Below are 21,567 nucleotides of genomic sequence, written 5' to 3' on the forward strand. Positions count from 1 at the left end.
ATGGGATGTCTACTTCATAAATTGTATAAAAAATGTAAAACTAATGGTTCAGATCACTCAAACAACATATGGAAATGGAGGCGTCCTTACATGGGCAGTAATGTCAACTAGTGAAAAAGTTTGGTACTGCGCCCAAACAAAATCTTACTGAAAGCTTTTTTTTGAGATATCAACCTAAAATTTGAAACACAACTTGTTCAGATTTTTGGCTTTGATTTTTTTTGCCTTTTTAGAGTCCACCAGGTTTTGAAAATGTATATTTTATATAAAATATGAATAATCAAATTTTTAACAAAATCGGATCATTGAGAAAATCGCCTTTAAAGTTGTGCGTTTATGTTTGCGATTGTGCTTCACTCACAAAAATAAATGTTTTATATATTTAAGGTAGGAAATTTACTAAATATTTTAATGGAACATGATATTTACTTAATATCCTAATGATTTTTGGCATAAAAAAAACTGTGACACTTGTGACTGGTTTTGTGATCCAGGGTCACATTTATTAAAGTCCACAAAGTCCTCGCAACACAAGGAATAAAGATGACTAGTGTGCAGTCTGTTATCAAAAAGCCAACCTTCAATAGAGTAAACGTTAGTAACCTTCTGTACAGGTAAACATTCTTTACAGCCAAATTGCGAAACTAAAATACAGCTCAAACATAAAATAGAAAACATTTATTTGGTTCTTAGACCTTTTTGCTGCTTATCCATGATGTCGCCCTCAGACCATAGTGGTTCTAGCTCTCCTGTCTGTGTGTTTATGTGAAATCCATGGTTGGCTTTTTGATAACAGACTGCACACTAGTCATAAGTTGACTTTGTGGACTTTAATAAATCTCACATTTGGCCCCTCTTTGAACTGCCACCTTACCGTGGTGGAGGGGTTTGAGTACCCGAATGATCCTAGGAGCTATGATGTCCGGGGCTATATGCCCCTGGTAGGGTCTCCCAAGGCAAACAGGTGACGGGACAGACTAAGAGCAGTTCAGAAACCCTTTATGCTGGAATAAAAAATGGGGATCGTGACGTCGCCCGGAATGGAGCAGCCGGAGCCCTACCCTGGAGCCAGGCCCGGGATTGGTGAGAGGCGGCAGGCTGGTGTGGGTTTGTTTATAATCATGCGTTGGAGTTCACCCTGGTAAATGAGAGGGTCGCTTCCTTGAGCCTTCGGGTCGGGGATAGGTCTCTCACTTTCGTTTGTGCCTACGGGCCAATCGGCAGTGCAAGCCTTCTTGGGGTCTCTGGGAGGTGTGCTCCAACTGGGGACTCTGTCGTTCTACTGGGGAACTTCAACGCCCACGTGAGCAGTGACAGTGACACCTGGAGGGGGGTGATTGGGAGGAACGGCTCCCCTGATCTGAACCCGAGCAGTGTTCTGTTATTGAACTTCTGTGCTAGTTACAGCTTGTCCATAACAAACACCATGTTCATCAGTGCACGTGGCACCAGGACACCCTAGGCCGGAGGTCGATGATCGACTTTGTGGTCGTTTCATCTGGCCTCCGGCCGTATGTCTTGGGTGAAGAGAGGGGCAAAGCTGTCAACTGATCACCACCTGGTGCTGAGTTGGATCCGAGGGCGGGGGAGGAAGCTGGTTAGACTCGGCAGACCCAAACGTACTGTGAGGGTCTTTTGGGAACGAGTCCCCTGTCAGAGAGATCTTCAACTTCCACCTCTGGCGGAGTTTCGACCGGATCCCGAGGGAGTCTGGAGATATTGAGTCCAAGTGGACAATGTTCTCCACCTCCATTGTCGAAGCGGCCGCTCGGAGCTGTGGCCGTAAGGTCTGCGGTGCCTGTCGAGGCGGCAATCCCCGAACCCGGTGGTGGACACCGGAAGTAAGGGATGCCATCAAGCTGAAGGAGTCCTATCGGGCCTGGCTGGCTTGTGGGACACCTGAGGCAGCTGACTGCTACTGGCAGGCCAAGCGGAGTGCAGCCCGGGTGGTTGTGAAGGCAAAAAATCGGGCCTGGGAGGAGTTCGGTGAGGACATGGAGAAGGACTACCGGTTGGCCTTAAAGAGATTCTGATAAACCGTCCGGCGCCTCAGGAGAGTGAAGAAGTGCCCTACCAACACTGTTTACAGTGGAGGTGGGCAGCTGTTGACCTCAACTGGGGATGTCGTCGGACGGTGAAAGGAATACTTCGATGATCCCACCTACACGTCTTTCATTGAGGAAGCAGAGGCTGAGGGCTCGGAGGTGAACTTGTCCATCACCCAAGCTGAAATCACCGAGGTTATCAAGAAGCTCCTCGGTGGCGAATGAGATCCGCTCTGAGTACCTCAAGTCTCTGGATGTTGTGGGGCTGTCTTGGCTGACACGCCTCTGCAAAATCATGTAGCGGTCAGGGACAGTAACTTTGGGCTGAGAGACAGGGGTGGTGGTCCTCCTTTTTAAGAAGGGGGACCGGAGGGTGTGTTCCAACTACAGGGGGATCACACTTCTCAGCCTCCCCGGGAAAGTCTATGCCAGGGTACTGGAGAGGAGAATTCGGCCGATAGTAGAACATGTGCTATCTGGATTTGGAGAAGGCATTTGACTGTGTCCATCACCGCGTCCTGTGGAGTGTGCTCTGGGAGTATGGGGTCCGGGGCCCTTTGCTAAGGGCTGTCCGATCCCTGTACGACTGGAGCAGGAGCTTGGAACGCATTGTCGGCAGTAAGTCAGACTTGTTCCCGGTGCATGTTTGGCGCAGCCAGGGGCCGGAGGGGGTCCGTTTTGGGGACCACACGATTTCGTCTCTACTTTTTGTGGATGAATTTGTCGTGCTGGCCCTATCAGACCAGGACCTTCAGCATGCACTGGGACGGTGAAGTGTGAAGCTGCCGGGATGAGAATCAGCACCTCCAAATCCGAGGCCGCCTTGGTTCTCAGACGGAAAAGGGTGGCTTGCCCACTTTAGGTTGGTGGAGAGTTCCTGCCTCAAGTGGAGGAGTTCAAGTATCTTGGGGCCTTGTTCACGAGTGAGGGAAGGATGGAACAGGAGATTGACAGACGGATCAGTGCAGCTTCTGCAGTAATGCGGTCGATGTATCGGTCTGTCGTGGTGAAGAAAGAGCTGAGCTGCAAGGCAAAGCTCTCGACTTACCGGTCAATCTACGTTCCTACTCTCACCTATGGTCTTGAGCTGTGGGTCATGACCGAAAGAACAAGATCCCGGATACAGGTGGCCGAAATTAGCTTTCTCCGCAGAGTGGCTGGGCGATCCCTTAGAGATAGGGTGAGGAGCTCGGTCACTCGGGAGGAGCTCAGAGTAGAGCCGCTGCTCCTCCACATCGAGAGGGGTCAGCTGAGGTGGCTCGGGCATCTGTTACGGATGCCTCCTGGACGCCTTCCCGGGAAGGGACTACGCCGGAGGGACTATGTCTCCTGGCTGGCCTGGGAACGCCTCGGTGTCCCCCCGGAAGAGCTGGAGGAAGTGTCTGGGGAGAAGGAAGTCTGGGCATCTTTGCTTAGACTGCTGCCCCCACGAACCGGCCCCGGATAAGCGGAAGATGGATGGATGGACAAGAAAGTTATAGAAGTTTGAGTTTATGAAAATGTACAATGTTAAAAATGTTATTATTCATATTTTATATAAAATATATATTTTCAAAACCTGTTGGACTCTAAAAATGGCACAAAAAAAAAATCAAAGCCAAAAGTTTGAACATGTTGTGTTTCAAACTTTAGGTTGATATCTAAAAAAAAAGCTTTCAGTAAGATTTTGTTTGGGCGCAGTACCAAACTTTTTCACTAGTTGACATTACTGCCCATATAAGGGCGCCTCCATTTCCATATGTTGTTTGAGTGATCTGAACCATTATTTTTACATTTTTGATACAATTTATTAAGTAGACATCCCATTCAGAAGTAGTATTGGAAGTTTGGCAGATTTTGAAATTAATTTAACCTCTAAGAAACACAAAAAGAAACACGTATGTGCATTATAGCTTGCTGCCACATCACAAATGGTGAATCTATTATATTTTTTCTTTATATTCAAAACATTTTCAGACTTTTTTTCTAAAATAATTTAATGGATGCTATCTTTTGAACTCTTGGCATGAAAACAAACTGAGGTTTCTACCATTCTTTCATGATTTTTCATGTTCATCACTATTTCAAAATAAAGATCTGAACACGCCTTAGGAGTATGAAAATATTCTTGTTGCAAATTGATAAATTACGGCTCCTCTGTAATTTATTTTGAAAATCAGTCACCAAACATGTAAACTAGAGATTGTAAGCTTTCAAATGATATATAGTTTGTCAAGATTAGTTTAGGTTTAGTATAGAATATTACTGTTTTAAATATGTAATGGCTGATGCCAATATAAGGGGTTAACCCCATATCTGGAATGGTAATGCTTGAAAGTTCTGTTTTCTCCGATTTGGGGTACAGGGGAGAACTTTGGTTATACCAGCTGTAATCCACTAGACAGAAAGGTCATCCTGGTCTTAAATTGAAGCTTATAAACTTGGGTAGTTTTTCATGTACATTTGAGGCAGTGATATGTATAATAAAATGCTTGAAAATGATCACTTTTGATGACAATTTGTCAGGCGGACAGACATTTTTTAGTCTATTGGGGTATGTTGGGGGTGATATTTGACAGCAAAAAGGCAGAAATCCCCGGAAATTTTTTCTGCTAGTTTCCCCTATGTGTCAGGATACACCATGCAAAATTTTAGGGTTATATGACCATTTATGTAGCTGCAGTAGCTTAATATTCACATTTACATAATTCCGTCAATAGCTTTTCCCAAAAAGGGAGTTTTTTGGCCCCTGAGACCAAACGGGGCCGAGTTGGGGGTGGTCATTATCAACTTGTGATGGCCCAAGGTATAAGATAATAGGAAATAATAGTGAAAAAAAGGTAGCAAAAAACATCCTGAGGAGTGGACCTGGCTCCCGGCCTATAAAGGTTGTCTCAGTTTTTTTAGTTTTTTTTTACAGTTTTTTTATTTTAAAATGTCTAAAATCATGGTGTGCAGACTGTTCAACAGGGCCACAGCTTTAAAACTGTTAAACACCTACACACTACCGTTCAGAAGTTTGTGGTTGGTAGGGTTTTTTAATGTTTTTAAAACCGGTCTCTTATGCTCATCAAGGCTGCATTTATTTATTACAAATCAAAATAACTCTTGTTTTTTAAATAATATTTAAAATGTATTTTATTCCTGTGATGGCAAAGTTTAATTTTTACATCATTACACTGAGTCTTCAGTGTCACATGATCCTTCAGAAATCATTCTAATGCTTATTTGGTGCTTAAGAAACATTTTATATTATTATATTATTATACCCAAAGAAATAATGTTTACTGTGTAGACACAACACACAAAGCAATATTAAGGCTGTAGAGTCAGACAAATCAAATTAGATATAACAACACATTTAAAAATTATACAATATTCAAATAGGATATACATTTTTAGCGTTCAGTGTACACCTGGTGGTTCACATACATTTTGATAGCCACTAAAGTGGCTTAATACAGCACAGCTAAAATCTGTAAAACCAAATGCTTGGTAATGCCCTGCTGACCTTCGCTTACATCACACACTGTATTGACAGTTTACAAGAGTCATTTTACCTGAGAGAAAGAGAGAAATGCTGATATCCAAAAAAAAAAAAGCTGACAAAATTGCACCTTACCAGAGCTATCATATCCTGTCCTGTGCTGCAGATTGGAAACTGCAAGAACGTCACGGTCATGTCCTTGCGCTCCAATAAACTGGAGTTTCTGCCTGATGAAATTGGACAGATGACAAAGCTACGTGTTCTCAATCTAAGTGACAATAGGTAACACCTGATGTTCCTACTTATTTTTTTGTTCTCATTTTACACTATGTGCAAACATTTATCACACCAACACATGATCTTCAACATTGTTTACTGAATAAAAGATAAGACACATGAAAATCTGTTCAAAGCATAGAAAGTACTTCGAACCTCTTTTAGTTTTTTTTTAACAGTCTTGATCGGTTTATGTAAAGCAGTGAGGATGGTGTTGATTATTTTCCATAATGGCACAGTAATGGGGCATGACATCATAAAAGTGCCTGGCCTGCCCATAGGCCAATTAAAAAAGCTCTTTATGAGCTATGTGGACAGTTTAGATGCTCGGACTGCGATTACCTGGAAACAGGGTAATTAAACTTAACCAAGACTAAACGCTACATAGACATTAGAGTACCTGGGTTAATGGACCTCTTAAATGGAGAGAATTACCACAGGTCTTCATAACATTTTAACTACACCAAATAACTCACCCCAACAGTCTCATTTGGCTGTTGACATCCATGTTTTACCTTTTTGAATGATCATGAACTAATTCTTTATGTTCTGTTTTAGGTTAAAGAATCTTCCCTTCACGTTCACTAAATTGAAAGATCTTGCTGCACTCTGGTTATCTGACAATCAGGTTTTTATCTGGATCTCCTTTTTAATTTGTGTACAAAGTCTTGTCTATACAGTATTTGGACCACTTTTAACCACATTTTACAAACCATTTAATACAATTGGCCCCCAATTAGTGTTTGGGCCATATAAAACTTAATGTATGAATTTCATTGCATTATATAACAAAATATAAAACTAAATTATCCCCCCAGAATTAACAAAAAATTTAAATAAACATTTAATAAACTAAATTAATAAACCAAATGCAAATTATGGCATTAATAAACCAAATGCCACTTTGTTTTATTTTATAAAGTAATTCAGTGATGTCCATACATCGATGTATCTACTTAATTGTTTGGTAAATGTGGTTAAAAAGTAGCGATGCACCAATTTTGGCCGATACCGATAATTCTTTACTTATTTTGAAAGCTGATAACCAATATATTGGCCAATAAATCTAAATCCAAATTTTTGAGAGCCTGATTACAAGAATAAAAGTATCACCATTAAAAGCCATGTCCCAAGCACACAATTATAATGTTCTCATTATAATTTAATGTAGCCTAATATAACAGCACATGTTGCACTTGACTGCATTTTCCTTGTTTGAAGTGATTCCAATCATATTTCAAGAAATTCAAAACCATAAAGGCGAACAGTTCACATCTGAAGTGTCTCAGCTAAAGGAAATTATCCATTATTTATTGGCTTTAATATATCAGCCAAATGTTCTTATTGGGACGATAACGATAACATTTAAAAATGAACATATATTGCCCGTTACTGATATGGTGGCCGATATATCGTGCATCCCTTTTTAAAAGTAGTCATAATACATATACTGCCATTATTAAATTTGATTTGACAGTTGTATTTGTTTACACCAGTTCTTTTTGTTATTCAGTCCAAGGCCCTTATCCCCCTTCAAACAGAGGCTCACCCTGAGACCAAACAGAGAGTCCTTACCAACTACATGTTTCCTCAGCAGCCCCGACATGATGAGGGTGAGAATACAGTAAATCAGCCTTTTCTTCTTTACATTTTACCGGATTACATTTTTGGGATGGATGTGTGTTTTCCATGCTGCAGATTACCAGTCTGACAGTGACAGCTTTAATCCCACTCTCTGGGAGGAGCAGAGACAACAGAGGATGACGGTGGCATTTGAGTTTGAGGACAAGAAGGAAGAAGAGGACAACTCAGGAAAAGTGAAGGTCCCTTTAGGAATTTAAAATGTGAAATAGTCAGCCTCTTTGGCCCCGTTTACACCTGGCATTAACATCCATCTCACGTGATCTGGTCTGATCACAGATGTTAATATCAGATGGAACCGGGACGATTGCTGTATCTGGTTAGCTGTGATTAATGAAAAACCACCTTTAAGCATTAGAAAAGGTCATAGCGCTGCCATATGGGCTGAATCCTCTTCCCTCCATCTGCAGGTTGAGATTAATCTGAAGCGCTATCCCACCCCTTACCCAGAAGACCTAAAGAACATGGTGAAGTCAGTGCAGAACCTGGTGGGTAAGACCACTCACCCCCTCAACACTGAAAAATGCTCTTCTGGGACCAATATGGAGCTCCACAGCCAAGACAAGTATGAGCCCAAGTGGCCCATTGCTCCTAAGGAGGTAATGCTTCTTTATCTTATTTTACCACAGTGCCTACCTGGGTTCATACATCACTGTCTCTGCAATTTGGCCTACAAAGTGCTTTTATATATATATATAGGATAGATCAGAATCTGAATTTCGATTGGAATGCTGATAAACAAAAAACTGTTACTACTATATCAATGATCCAAGTTACAAGTAGACCAAAATATTTCAAAATAGGCTCTAGAGACCACTTTAGGGACAAAAATAATAATAATGTGACTGTTGACAGCTGCAAAAAAAAAAAAATTCAGGTTTTGTAGGGATGCGAGACTTTCTTTAAGAATCCTTAAGATTGTATTATTCATCTTTTTTTTAATGTCGTTTGCAATTATTTTAAACATATTAAATATATAATAATAATAAATAGTTTTATAAACAATCAGAGGTAATATATAACGGTTTCCCATGGTAAAACATTGCTTGAATATCCATCACTTGGGAGACACAGTTTATTTTGTCATTGAATCATGAGACACCATTCAATGAGATTAGCGTATGTTCTTTGCAGGTGATGGAGCGAGAGATCAAAGACTATTCTAAACCACCAATGTCTGATCAAGGTGTCCTCCTCAACTCAGCCATTGACATCCCAAAACGCAAAGAGGATCTGACTGAGAGCTCGGAAGTATGACAAGTTTTCTCTTTTAATCTTGTCTCTTTTAAATGCTGAATGCCTTAGCTTTATCCTCTTAAAGCATTTACGCACAGTAATATATCGGGGTAGCAGCTTATTTTACACTCCCCTTAACTTTTATAATGGTTCATTATTGTAACTACTAAACACATAAGGGATTTATGAAGTCAATAACTTTAAAAGAGAAGGTTGAGAGGCTGCGTTTCTTTGTTTTTGAAGGCCTAGAATTTGCATCCTCGGTGTCTGAGTCAGTTTGGTTGTATGTATAGAGAGTGTTGTGTAGTACTGAGAGTGTTTGTTAAAGGTTAGCTGAACCTGCGGAGATAAAATACACAAAGATCAGAGCAAATGTTTCATCTCTCACAGCCAGCAACCCCCCTCCCCAACCACCAGAGCTGCAGTGTTGTTTAGGACACAGGACAACAAAGAAGTCATTAACTTTGCCTATGAATATTAGAGCAGAGGCGGTGCAATTAGTAATGAATGTCACGATCACCTTGTAGGATTCTTAATTTTTTTGGTATCTCGCATTTAGTATATCCTACAATTATTTACTAGAAGTCTAGACCTAGTGTTTTTCCCCTCGCTCAGTCTTCAGGTTTATTTCCCGTAGCACTGCTCAGTTGTACAGCTGAAAATCTTTCAGTAAACAGAAATAAAGGTCAGAGTGAAATGTCAAGAACACTCAGAGGACCCATTAAAGGTCCCTATATGAAAATATGAATTGAATTCAGGAATGGTAAGATGATTTGAGTAAACCAGAATAAATCAAGGAATTATGCAAACACAGCTACATTCATAATCCATTCATTGATGCCAGGCTTCTCTATGCTTGCAGTAGCTCTTTGTTTAGAATAGCGTACAAGTGCATGGTGTATTGTGTCCATCGCAGCTTGGCCTCACACTGCTTTCCCCCAGGGTCTCAGAGACCCCCCTCCCCTCCCCCCGGCCAAACAGTGGAGCTACAAACATTATTATTATTATTATCAGGGTTATCGGGACCTTGGGAGTACCAGTGCCATAAACCTCATGTTTCTTACACATTCTTTTCTTTCTAGACCATGAGAATCCATTTTTGTTTGTTTGTTTGTTTGTATATATGTATGTATGTTTGTTTTGCTTAGATTTCTTTACATCGCGTCGTCCCCAAGCCGCCACAGCCAGAGAATACGAGCCTGGCCGTTACTTCCTCTTCCTGTTTCTGCCTCATAGTAAGTGGCTGAGAGACCAGACAGCAGAAAAGCAGCTAAGCATATGGGGTGGCTCATTTCAACTGCCTTCAAAGCAAAGTCAAATTCGTTTTCTCAGACACCCCCATTGTGGGTGAAAGTTAAATACATGCATGGGTTTGTTTTCTATAATGAAAGAAAAAAACACTCCCAGTCTATCAGTTTCCAGCATAATGTCAGTGTTCGAATTGTAGGAAGGCTAGAGGGGAGATTGGCCAATTTCTTTGTGCTAATTCCAAAATCTAAATCTAAAATAAAATATCAAAAATAAAATAATAATAATAAAAATGATAAAAAAAGAGCTATTATAAAAGTAATACAGTACCTGTCAAAAGTTTGAAAACATTTTTAAAATATAAAAAATATTGTGAAATATTATTATAATTTAAAATAACAGTTTTCCATGTGAATATATTTTAAAATGCAATTTATTCCTGTGATGGCAAAGCTGCATTTTCAGCATCATTACTAAAGTCTTCAGTGTCACATGATCCTTCAGAAATCATTCTTGTATGCTGATTTGCTGCTTAATTTCTTATTATTAACAATGCTGAAAACAGTGATGTTTTTATATGATTCATATTTTTGTGGAAACTGTGATACCTTTTTTCAAGATTATTTGATGAATCGAAAGTTCAAAACAACAGCATTTATTTGAAATATAAATATTTTGTAATATTATAAATGTCTTTTACTGTCAATTTTGACCAATTTAATATATCCTTGCTAAATAACACTATAAATGTATTACTTACTGTACACAAACTTTTGAATGGTAGTGTATAAGAGCTCTTTTATTTCAAATATTGGGCCTCCCTAGAATCTTAAGTATAATTCGAATCAAATTTCCCACGTGCTGAATTTGGTTCCCAGTTCATTTAATATAAATATGAAAGCATTGGTCTGCCGTATCAATTTACACAGTCACATTTCTTTTGACCCGTTGTGCCAGAGCAACGAAGAACAAAAAAGACTAAATAGAAAAAACGATGGCAGGTAAGGGGAGAGGTGGCTATACAGGAGTAAAAGAAATGACACTTTCTGAGAGAATGTTCTGATATGTGACTTCTCTCTTGCTCTGCTGCCGGTTGTGTGAGCCAGCCTGCTGATGTACAGTCAGGTCTGAGAGGTGTGAGTGTGAGACAGCTGTGAGAGACCTGGAAGCATCTGATTTGCTCCTGGGGGATTTGACCAGACAAGCCAGGACAAGGCCTGTGAATCCTAACAGTCTACATATTAGTCTACTAATGATGAATCTCAACTTGATGTTGAGGTGTGAGATCACACTCTGTTACTTCTGATATAGTTCTCAGCTTCAGTTTTGTTTAACTTCGAGGTCATTTGGGGACTATGTTTGTGTTTTATAATCAGGAAACTGTCACTGTAATGTAATAAGGGAATTGTTTTAGCATGTTCTTCTAATGAATGACTCATTTCAATATACTGTAAACGTTTTAGAGAAACGAAATACTAGCTACATTAATGCATTTCACGTTTTAGCTTTCTGATCCTTTTGTAACGTTTTTAAACTGGAATCTCTTAACGTAATGCTGTCATGTGTGTTTTAACGGCTTAGTTTTTTCTAAAAGCAGGTCCTGCCTAATAGAGTTTTATGTAATATGCAATTAGGCAAACAGATTTGTATACAGCCAAAATGTTTGCAGTTAATATAGCAACCGTTTTCAATATAATTGGATATGTTGGCATTTGAAAATCAATTTATTTTGATTTATATCGAGATTGTGATCTAAAATTGGATTACAAATATCACCTAGTATGTTTTAGTGGCCCTGTAAACAATTCATATTGCTTGATTTTAGTTTTTAAATGATAGATTGTAATTTGATTGCAGGAAAACCTCCCCACTGCCCTAGTGCCTGTTTTGTATTCCTTTTGTCTAGTGTTTAATTCACTGTGAATTTGACACCTGTGTTTCCAGGACTCAATGGGAGGTTCCCCCAATGATATCCGAATTTCTGATATGAGGCCAACTTTGGTAGAGCCACCTATGTACAAACCAAAGGTTGTGTTACTGGGCAAGGAAAAAAAAGGTTAGTGAGATGAAAAAGCCTGTAGAGGTTCAAGTTGGCATGAAATGAAAATTCACCTGATCTATTTTCCAAATGCATGTTATTGATCTTATTGTGGACCAGCATATCATAACTTGGTCTTATCTTGGTTCCATTTTTCAAGAAATCCCCTCATTCTCTTTTGATGTTTATTAATAAAGCTCAAATCCTTCTGAGAATGATGTTCTGTTATAATGATGCATCGTGTAATTGCACTGGGGAACACTGTGGAATAATAGTTGTTGTCAGAAACACAATAATTGGGGTTTATTCTAGGCAAAAATAGTTGTTGTTGATGCATATATTAAACTATTTTACCTTGTATACCTTTATGCCTATTTTATCTTTTTTTTAAGAGTCCACAGATGAGTCTGAGCCAGACAAAATGCATTGTTTGAACAACAGCGGATCATCTGCCACTTATTCAGACTACTCACCCTCCCAGGGATCATCTGGCTCCTCCAACCCACCTGGAAATGTCAGTAATCTGCAAACATCTGGGAAAGAGGGGCCACCACAGACTCACTGGACCAACAGGTTGGCAAGAATTTAATCACTGTCACTATTCATTTATATGAACTAATAGACCATCTGTGCTTTCATATGACATGACAGTTGATCAAACAGTTTAGATATGCAGACTTTTGGGTGACCCAAAATTGACGTTGTGTCGTCTCTGCCAATAAACCAAAATTATTTGAACCAATTATAACCAATCAATTGCCATAAACCCTTTATGGACACTGTAGCTCGAGTCGCCATTGGCTAGTACATTGTTTATTTTGACTCGCCAGACTTTTTACATGGAATGCAAGAACAGTGCAAAAAAACATTTTTTTTTTACATAAAAATAAACATTTCAAACACTATTAAAGGCAGTCGGTAATAAAATAAGACCAAATAATCAAACTACAAGCAATAGCACAATAGAACAAAGATACAAATCAAATAAACTGTACATTTCAGGTTTATTTACCAGTAGTAAAATACAGATTAGGTACAGAAATTGAATAAAATGTAAGGACAGTGACAGTTATGTCAACTCTTGGCCATCAGCAGTCCTTATTGTCGAGCTCTGCATTTAGATCTTGCGCGTCAATTCTACGTCAGTTGTTCATGTGTACGTCTCTCTCTTTGTTGAGTGTGCGTGAGTGAGAGAAAGCGACAGAGGGCGCTCTCAGCCAAGTGTAAAGCTCAGCAGGCAATTCAAATATATCTGTGCTAAACTTATTTTTTGCCTCTAACTCGATCACAGGCGACTGAAATCGTACAATTTACTAGCCATTAGGTAATTAAAGACATTTTTAGCCGGCTAGTGGAAAATTTGGTTGCATTATGCGCGTGATTTTGTCGCATTGTAGAAGGTTGTGCATATTGTTTTTACTAACTGGCAATATTTATAAAACACAGAATTGCATTTTATAGTTGCATTTTATTTGTTGTTCAGATCGCAAATCTGTGCCTTTGCGGGGATGTCCCGTACACCACTGATGATGTTGTTATTTGCCTTTTTCCTTCCATTTTAATAAGACAATTGATGACAATTCTAAGAGCGCTCATTTGGGCATTTGTTTCTTTTAAAATGCCTCTATTGCTCACATCACGATTTTGCTCTCTCTCAAAGTCACACAGCAATATGACTCTTGCTGTCATCTTCAATAAAGTGTAGCTGGAAATCCATCTGTTGCTAACAGTAAAAGTTGTATTATATTAGTACTGCTGAATTATCACTCCTCTCACTGCCTGTTCTTCATAAGAACTCTTTGAGAAATTTCTGTTTTGATAACCTTGCAAAAGTATTACGTGGGCAAAATTTTCTAAACATTGAAAATCTATTTGAAAATCTACTTAACTTGCTCAAGGGATATTATGCCACAGTATGTCTACAGTAAGTAAAAACCTTTTAAAAAATTTAAGTTCTTAGTAATGTGCTCTGTGTATTTGTTGTTTTCATTATACGTTTTTCCTACACTTTGAGTACACAAGTCTTTTTTTATATATATATATATATTTTTAAATGTATTATTATTATTCAATTATCATAGAGTATTGATAATTAATATAATTACTTTTTTTCAGGGATATATAATTATAAATATAATTTATAACTACCCTTTCCTTGTCACAAAAAGGTAAATGTTTAGATATTTTGAGAGGCTTATTGACCTTGACACACAGTTGTGAGAGTCTACATGGGTTTCCTTTTGTTTTTTCTGCATAGATGCATTTCTAGATGCACCACATTACATTACTGAGTTTGAATTTTATGATATTGAATACACTTGTCATATCCAGTTTATCTCCATGTGTACAGATTTTTTCTGTATAGTACACTGATAAAATCTCAAATATATATGTCTCTGAATATGTCAACAGGCTGGCCCAGTCTTTCCCAAAGCCCATTGAAACCAAGCCCCTTCTGAGCCAGAGGGAAACACCTCCTTCCAGCACCCTGCAGCAGCGAGGTGAGAGGCGACCGCTCAGCGACACCTTCGACAGCTGGAACGATGCCCCCCACTATGATAACACAGGTTTTGTCTCAGAAGAGACACCTCTTGACACTCCAAGCAGCAGTGCTGGAAACCCCATGCTAGGCTCAAAGCCCCGGAGTGCCTCGATGGCACATGGGCGACGGCCTCTCATGAGACAAGAGCGCATTGTGGGAGTTCCCTTAGAGCTCGATCAGACGCAACACACTTTCCACACAGTCCGCACCAACCCTGAAACTGAAGTGCCTCCTTCCTCTAACCCCTGGCAGAACTGGACGAGGACTCCCAGTCCCTTCGAGGACAGGACAGCTTTCCCTTCCAAGTTGGAAATTACTCCAGCCAACAGCCCCAATCCTGACCGTAAGGACTTTGAACAGGAGATGGGAGAACTACCCAGCACTTTTCCCTCAACTAGAGCCTGGGGGTTTCTGGACTCTACGGACTCAGGGCCGGGACGAGGTCATCCCAACATTTATTCACATGTCCAGGGTGGAAAAGGAAACACTATGGTTGTTAGCAAGAGTTCTGAGAGACTTTCGCCAATGATGAAGGAGGTAAAAGCGAAATTTAAGAAATCTCAGAGCATAGATGAAATGGATACTGGGTCGTACAAGGTTTACAGCATCCCCTTGGACCACTACAGTTCTAGCATAGAAAATCAGGGAAGTGTTGATAGAGCAGACCTCCCCGTACCACTAGAACAGAGCATGTCCAGGAGCCAATCAGCTCCAATGCTGGACGATGATATGGATGGCTACGGTTTAAATAAAAGCTCTCAGCAGCAGAAGCCTGCCATCCCAAAGAAAGTTTACCATTTTGACCAAAGCTTCAACCCGCAAAGAGCCATGGATCTTGTGAAAGCGGAAAGGAGAGTTCCTCCACCATTCCCCAACACCCCTGAATACATAAACCAACCTGGGAAGACGTTACCAAAGGAACTTGTGAGCCCGCGAGGCTACCGAGGCTATCCGCCGATGGAACAGATGTTTTCATTTGCCCAGACTGCAGTCACCGACGATGCCATCAACCCACAGCTCTCTGTCCAGCCCCAGCGCTCCAGGCCGGGCTTCCTGAGGCGAGCTGACTCTCTGGTAAGTTCGACAGAGATGGCGCTGTTCCGCAGAGTAGCTGAGAACCATGAGCTGCAGCTGGCAGAGCACTACAACCGGCCTCAGCAGATAAAGAGCATGCTGGAACAACAGAACAGCTTGTCTAACATCTCTGACACCCAGTTCCACAAGAGGAATGGTAGGTATGATGAAGATTACTCGTCTTATCAAGAACCCAAAAAGCCCATTATGGGTTACCCCACTAAGAGTCTGACACAACGTCGCCCCCTGTCTGCACGGAGCTACAGCACAGAGACATACGGGGCATCTCAGGCAAGGCCAGTGTCTGCCCGACCCACCATGGCTGCACTGCTAGAGAAAATGCCTTCGGATTACAATCTTAGTACATGCACTGAGAAGAGCCCTGATGGTGACATGAAGCTGAGATCTGTCATTCAAAAACAAGAGGACCCGAACTCCAAAATGCCAGTAGATTGGAGACAGCAGCTGCTTAGACACATAGAAGCGAAGAGGTTAGATCGGGTGAGTAAGCAAGCTTTTTGTTCTTCTACAATAGTGTTTGTTAGCTTGGAATTTATCTAAACGCTCAGTATTTTCAAGAAATAAATGAATCCGTTCCTTAAAGGTCCTTGCACACATTTTTGTATGCGTTTTTTTGTACTTGAGACGCCGGCTCTGAATTGTCAAAACTCCTCAAAATGCTTGCTACGGATGCCAAAAACAAAAAATTGTACTCAATCCGAATGTTTTTTAATGACGGACGAAAGTTTCGGAGGTAGTGTGTGAACGTGATTGACACAACGTGAGGTCGTATTTATTATAAGAGCAAAAGTTTCAGATGAGAATTTCGGACTCGGTGTGCAAGGACCTTTATTCTGTTTTAGTCTTGCAAGTCATTTTATACTTTGTTTGTTAATATTTGAGATCTTAATAACAAATTTTCTCAGTGCAGTTTATTTGACTATATTATTAAATAACTACATCTTTGTTTTACATATTAAAGACAAATCTTAAATGAAGGCCGCTTTTTAGTGTATAGACACGTGAATAGTTGGGTGAATCATAAAGCATTAAGTGTCTTGGACATATTTCACTACAAAATCAAAAGTAATGAAATTATATTCTGCATAAATAAATTGAAGCTTTTTCTTAGTATTTTTTCCATTATGATTTTTGGGCATTTTTATATTATTTTCCCTAAATTCAAGCAAACCATTCGCTTTTTCAAAAACATGATTTTTAATTCTTTTTTTCTTTTTTTATTCAAAAATGATTCTCACTTCTCCGATTTTTTTCTTCTCACTTTTCAAATAAAATTAATTGACCTTAAAATAATTGTAACAATGCCAAAAAATATTATTTAACTGTCCTTAAATGGCTTCAAATTCTTTATGCAGAATATCTTTTGTTTTAAATTGTGGTGAAATATGACCCTGGCATTTCTTTCCTGAGATTCACCCGGTTCTGTACATGCAGCTTTTGGTGGTGAGCATTTGTTTCTGTGTAAGTCGAATACATTACTGCAGCATACTTCATTGTTCGTGTAATTTAGTCCCACACTGCTGCTATTAATATTCTGTAAACGTAACCACTGTGTATCACTAATGTGTCACGTCGGCGGTAATGACGTACTGTTGTTGTTCTGTTTGTCAAGCTTACTCACTCTGTTACAGCAATGTGCAGTCCAGTGTACCCCAGCCACAGCCTTTTGACCTTTCTGTGTGGCATACCCATTCACTCATGTCATGTGGTTGTTTCCCTCCAATCAGAGCGCTGTCCTTAAGCACAACACAGTAAACTTCGGCATGCTGTACTCTGGAGGCTATGCTGCACCGCATGCCAGCAGAAGCATGACAATAAACTTTTACAATAACACAAAGCATGAAAACCAAACAACTCAGTGGCTACCTCTACCAAATGTGAGTATGAAGCAACTTCAGCCCCAGTTTCAGCATGAAGAAGTGCAACTTAGATTAACGTAACATCTCCTATTCAAGACCTTCTTTTTAGATCTATCTCTTTTGAGCGGCTTCTGCTTTAACTTCTCAAACAGTGGTAATAGTATAATTTCGGCACATTTTGTTGTATGGTATAATAGCCTTTCTATAAGGCAGACCATCTAACACATTTCACAGTTTAACACTAATCTAACACTTCACCTGTTCTGAGTTCCAGGCTAGACACTGTCTCTCACTGTGATGTTAAACATATATAGGTGTTTTCTGTTGCATGTGCTCAGTCTTTGTGTTTGGTCTATGCACTACAGTCTTCCTCTGTCCTTAACTCACAGAACAAAGCAATCTGTGACTGACAGCAGAGATACATTTATGAAAGGCCTTCTTGATCTTTATCAAATACAATCAAATTCAATAAATCGGGTGAATTCACTAACCATTAACACCACCACGGAGTATAGCATATCTGTGCGCACAGTTCACCAACCTCCATTTACTTATTCACCAACGGGTGATCGCAATACTGTAAGTAAATAGAGGTTAGCGAACTGCTCAAATCTACAGATAGCTCTGTACCAGGAGAATTTGTAAACGATGCAAATTAGTTTTTATTATAAATGCATATAAAGATACTACAGTGTAGTTGAGCGTGGTTTCAGCATATTAAAAAAGCCTAAGTCTCTGGATTACAGTAGTTTAGTAATGCTGTAAAGTCCTGGTAAAGTACCGGTACACCAGATTGCAGTTAGCCTGCTGCATCTGCCACAACCTAGCACTCGGAGGCCTGTTGCACAAACTTAGAGTAGGGTTAAAGTTTTCAAAACCAAACAAATCCTATCCATTTCAGATCAAGTTCAGTGGGCACTGGATTGTTTAATAACCAACTATAAAGTTTAAGAGATTGTTATGAAAATATCATGAAGTGAAATACATTTACAAGACAGAAAGAAAGTGTGTTGCTGCTGCAAAAAACCTGAGAAAACATTCAACAATCAACTGAACTGAATTTAATATAATTTAGTACACAAAGGCCTGGTTTCACCGACAGGGTTTAGATTAAGCCAGGATTAGGCCTTAGTTCAATTAGGACATTTAAGTAGCTTCATGTGCCTTAGAAAAAACATCTTGAGACAAAACAATGGCACTATATAATATATATTTAAAATAAATAATTTGCCAATTACCATTGCAATGAACACCAATAAACCAAAAAACAATTAACCTTCTTGAGCCTGTAAAAATTTTTAATAAAACATTGCTCAAACTAAACTTAAACTTTCTAGGGGCAACTGAAACCAGCTTTGTGCAAAAGGCCTAGAACCGACTTGCAATATAGGGAATTTTGCCAGTCAAAATGCTTTAGCACAGATTTTGATTTTAAAAGTTATGTACAAACATAGTTTTCTTTAATGATTTGGACAAAATAAACAACAGACCAAAACTTTTTTTTTTGTCTATTAATTGAAGAAAGCATGTGAATGGAACAGTCGAATAGTGAGCTGAGAAATCCGGTTTTGTGGGAGTGTTCTTCTCACATCTCGGTTCTTTAAAACAAGCAGATTTTTATTTTGGCAGTGTAAATTTAGAGCACTGTTTTTAATTCCGCTTGCTGACAGCACTATATGCTTACAGACACCTTCACAACAGAGCAATATTTTAGATAATGGACAAGAGGTGGTTTCCCCAAATAGTCAGTGGGCGCCGTATTCACTGGGACGAAGAGATGTGCCACCAGAGAACATGAATATCATCAAAAAGGTATTGATTCAAGTTTTATGATTCAAGTTATCAGGGGAACACAAAACATTTGCAAGAGAACGCAAAAGCATTGCCAAATATTTTTTCAACCCCATCTCATTTTTTTCTTTTCTTTACCATGTCCTTTTAGGGGCTCCATAGTTTGTCGTACTGATTGGTTAAAGATTCAGAAAGGCAATTATTACAAACCGTGTTTTATATTACCTGCGTAAGTACTAGGGCTCAATCCCCCTGGCCTCATTAGAACAGATATTATTAGCATCTCTGTTTTAAACTTCAGTTAAACAAGTTGGTAAGTTTGATTAATTTCTGTAAATCAGTACTGTTTACTTCAATTCATCGTTTCATAACTGATTCAGTGATTCCCTCCAAAATTACCACTGAAGTGCAAGTTTGGCATATTTAACGTTAAATTGTTTTAGTAAAAAAACACAATACCATTCAAAATTTAGTTCATGCATTCAATTGTTCTAAAGTGACAGTTAAGACATTTATAATGTTACAAAAGATTTCTATTTAAGATGAATGCTGTTTTTTTAAAAACGTTTCTATTCATCAAAGAATCCTGACAAATAAATGAATCATGGTATCCACAAAAATATTAAGAAGCGCGACCGTTTTCAACATTGATAAGAAAATAGTTATTTCACAATATTACTTTTTTTTTTTTATAAGTTTTTACTTTCATTTTGATCAACACACACAATGCAAAAACTGCTGCAAAATGATCACTGCCTGGTCTCGGATAATCGGATAAATCATCAGCAATCACGGTAAAACTTTATCACCTCTAAAATGGTCCCGTTTGTTTCATAAGCCATGCTGAGCTGAAATGATTCATTGCATTTGTCTGGATCTCATTATAGTTTTATTATTTCGATACAAAACAATACGTTTTTTAGAGAGACACCCACATGTCTCTGAGTATTAAACCCTGTCATGTTCTACTCTTTAAGTTTCCTCTGGCTTAACCTGTTCTCAGTGAGATAGACATCTCTGTTGTATCGTGATTGCCATGCTCATTTTTTCAAATGCCAGGGTTAATTACTTCCTGCTGTCGTGAATCATTTCACAACGCGTGTTCCTGCTCGGTCTCCTTAGCAACCTCAAGTCTATTGGTGAATGTCTTTACGTTGTCGCTCAATATTGTGGAACATTTTGCTTCTTCTGACACATTTAGTGCTGTGAAGAAAAGTCTACCGTAATGAAAATTATATTAATTTAATAATCAAATCAAAATGTCATAAAGTAGCTACTAAGTCTTTGTTCCTATGATATAAAAGCACTTGCCAGCTGCATGAATTCATTAAACATGTTTGCCCACAGCCTGGTGTTCACAATCCCCATCAACAACAATCTATGATGATAACCTCAGCCACCCCATCCCACCGGACGGCCCGTGACCAGCAGTATGAGGGGGCCATCAACAAGGTGTCCATCCAGCAGTACCAGCCACCTCTGCCCATGCCCATCACCACCACCAGCCCCCGGCCTCAGAGTGCCCGCTGCTTCATCCAGACTAAAGGCCAGAAGAGTATGGACGGCTTTCCAGAGCAGGTACCGTTGATCGCACAGAATATAATTCAAAAGAAATTAGGGGTGTAACGATACCCCCATGTCACGATTCGATACATATCACGATACTGAACTCACGATACGAAAGGTTAACAAAAAATTTACTAATGATTAAAAAGCAACGTTTGGTTTTACATTGTGGGTGTAAATGAATAGGCTTGGACTTAGTGCTGGTAACCCAATGCACAGGACAATGGTTACACCAGAATAAAAATATTCATGATTCTGAAGCTTATAATACATAATTATTTTAGACGAATATGCTTGCACTCTGTCATTGACTAAACATATTTAAAATAATGCAGGCAACTTTTAACTGGTAACATAAAATGTATGCTACCAGTAAAAATCTGGCACTATCAGGACCCACAAATATTCCCCCATTGCATTATTATAAATTATAGTAGTTTAGTCTAGTACTGACACTAAAACTCATTTTGGTTGAACTATACACATTGTCACTATCCACGATACATATGGTTGCCTTTTTGTCTTGCAAGATATTGTGACATGATATATTGTTACACCCCTAAAAGAAATGCAAAGAGAGAAACCCCTAATTGCAATTCATCTTGCGATCATGGAATATTAATAGTGTTTTCTTCGTTCAAATCATCTTCTTATGACTGAAGGGCCTTTCAAAGCTCTTGATTCGAAACAAGAGCTCCCTATGGAGTTATTCTCACCGGGCGGAATCAAACGCAGCGCAACAAAGCGAGATATTTTTTTTTGAG

General features: G+C 39.3%; 1 protein-coding gene across 2 annotated transcripts in view; it reads left to right on the top strand.

Annotated features, from left to right (window-relative positions):
- lrrc7 (leucine rich repeat containing 7) overlaps positions 1-21,567 on the top strand; it is a 180,587-nt gene that overhangs the window by 151,987 nt on the left and 7,033 nt on the right. For both annotated transcript variants that reach the window (XM_079629141.1, XM_079629140.1), the window contains 13 exons: positions 5,678-5,793; positions 6,346-6,415; positions 7,301-7,400; positions 7,486-7,610; positions 7,839-8,027; positions 8,563-8,679; positions 9,813-9,899; positions 11,857-11,968; positions 12,343-12,523; positions 14,363-16,067; positions 17,315-17,464; positions 19,133-19,258; positions 20,585-20,815. In XM_079629141.1, the coding sequence (XP_079485267.1) occupies positions 5,678-5,793; positions 6,346-6,415; positions 7,301-7,400; positions 7,486-7,610; positions 7,839-8,027; positions 8,563-8,679; positions 9,813-9,899; positions 11,857-11,968; positions 12,343-12,523; positions 14,363-16,067; positions 17,315-17,464; positions 19,133-19,258; positions 20,585-20,815 (3,309 nt within the window). The remainder of the gene's footprint in view (positions 1-5,677; positions 5,794-6,345; positions 6,416-7,300; positions 7,401-7,485; positions 7,611-7,838; positions 8,028-8,562; positions 8,680-9,812; positions 9,900-11,856; positions 11,969-12,342; positions 12,524-14,362; positions 16,068-17,314; positions 17,465-19,132; positions 19,259-20,584; positions 20,816-21,567) is intronic.

Source organism: Phoxinus phoxinus (assembly GCF_949152265.1).
Source record: "Phoxinus phoxinus genome assembly, chromosome: 11".
Lineage (NCBI taxonomy): Eukaryota > Metazoa > Chordata > Actinopteri > Cypriniformes > Leuciscidae > Phoxinus > Phoxinus phoxinus.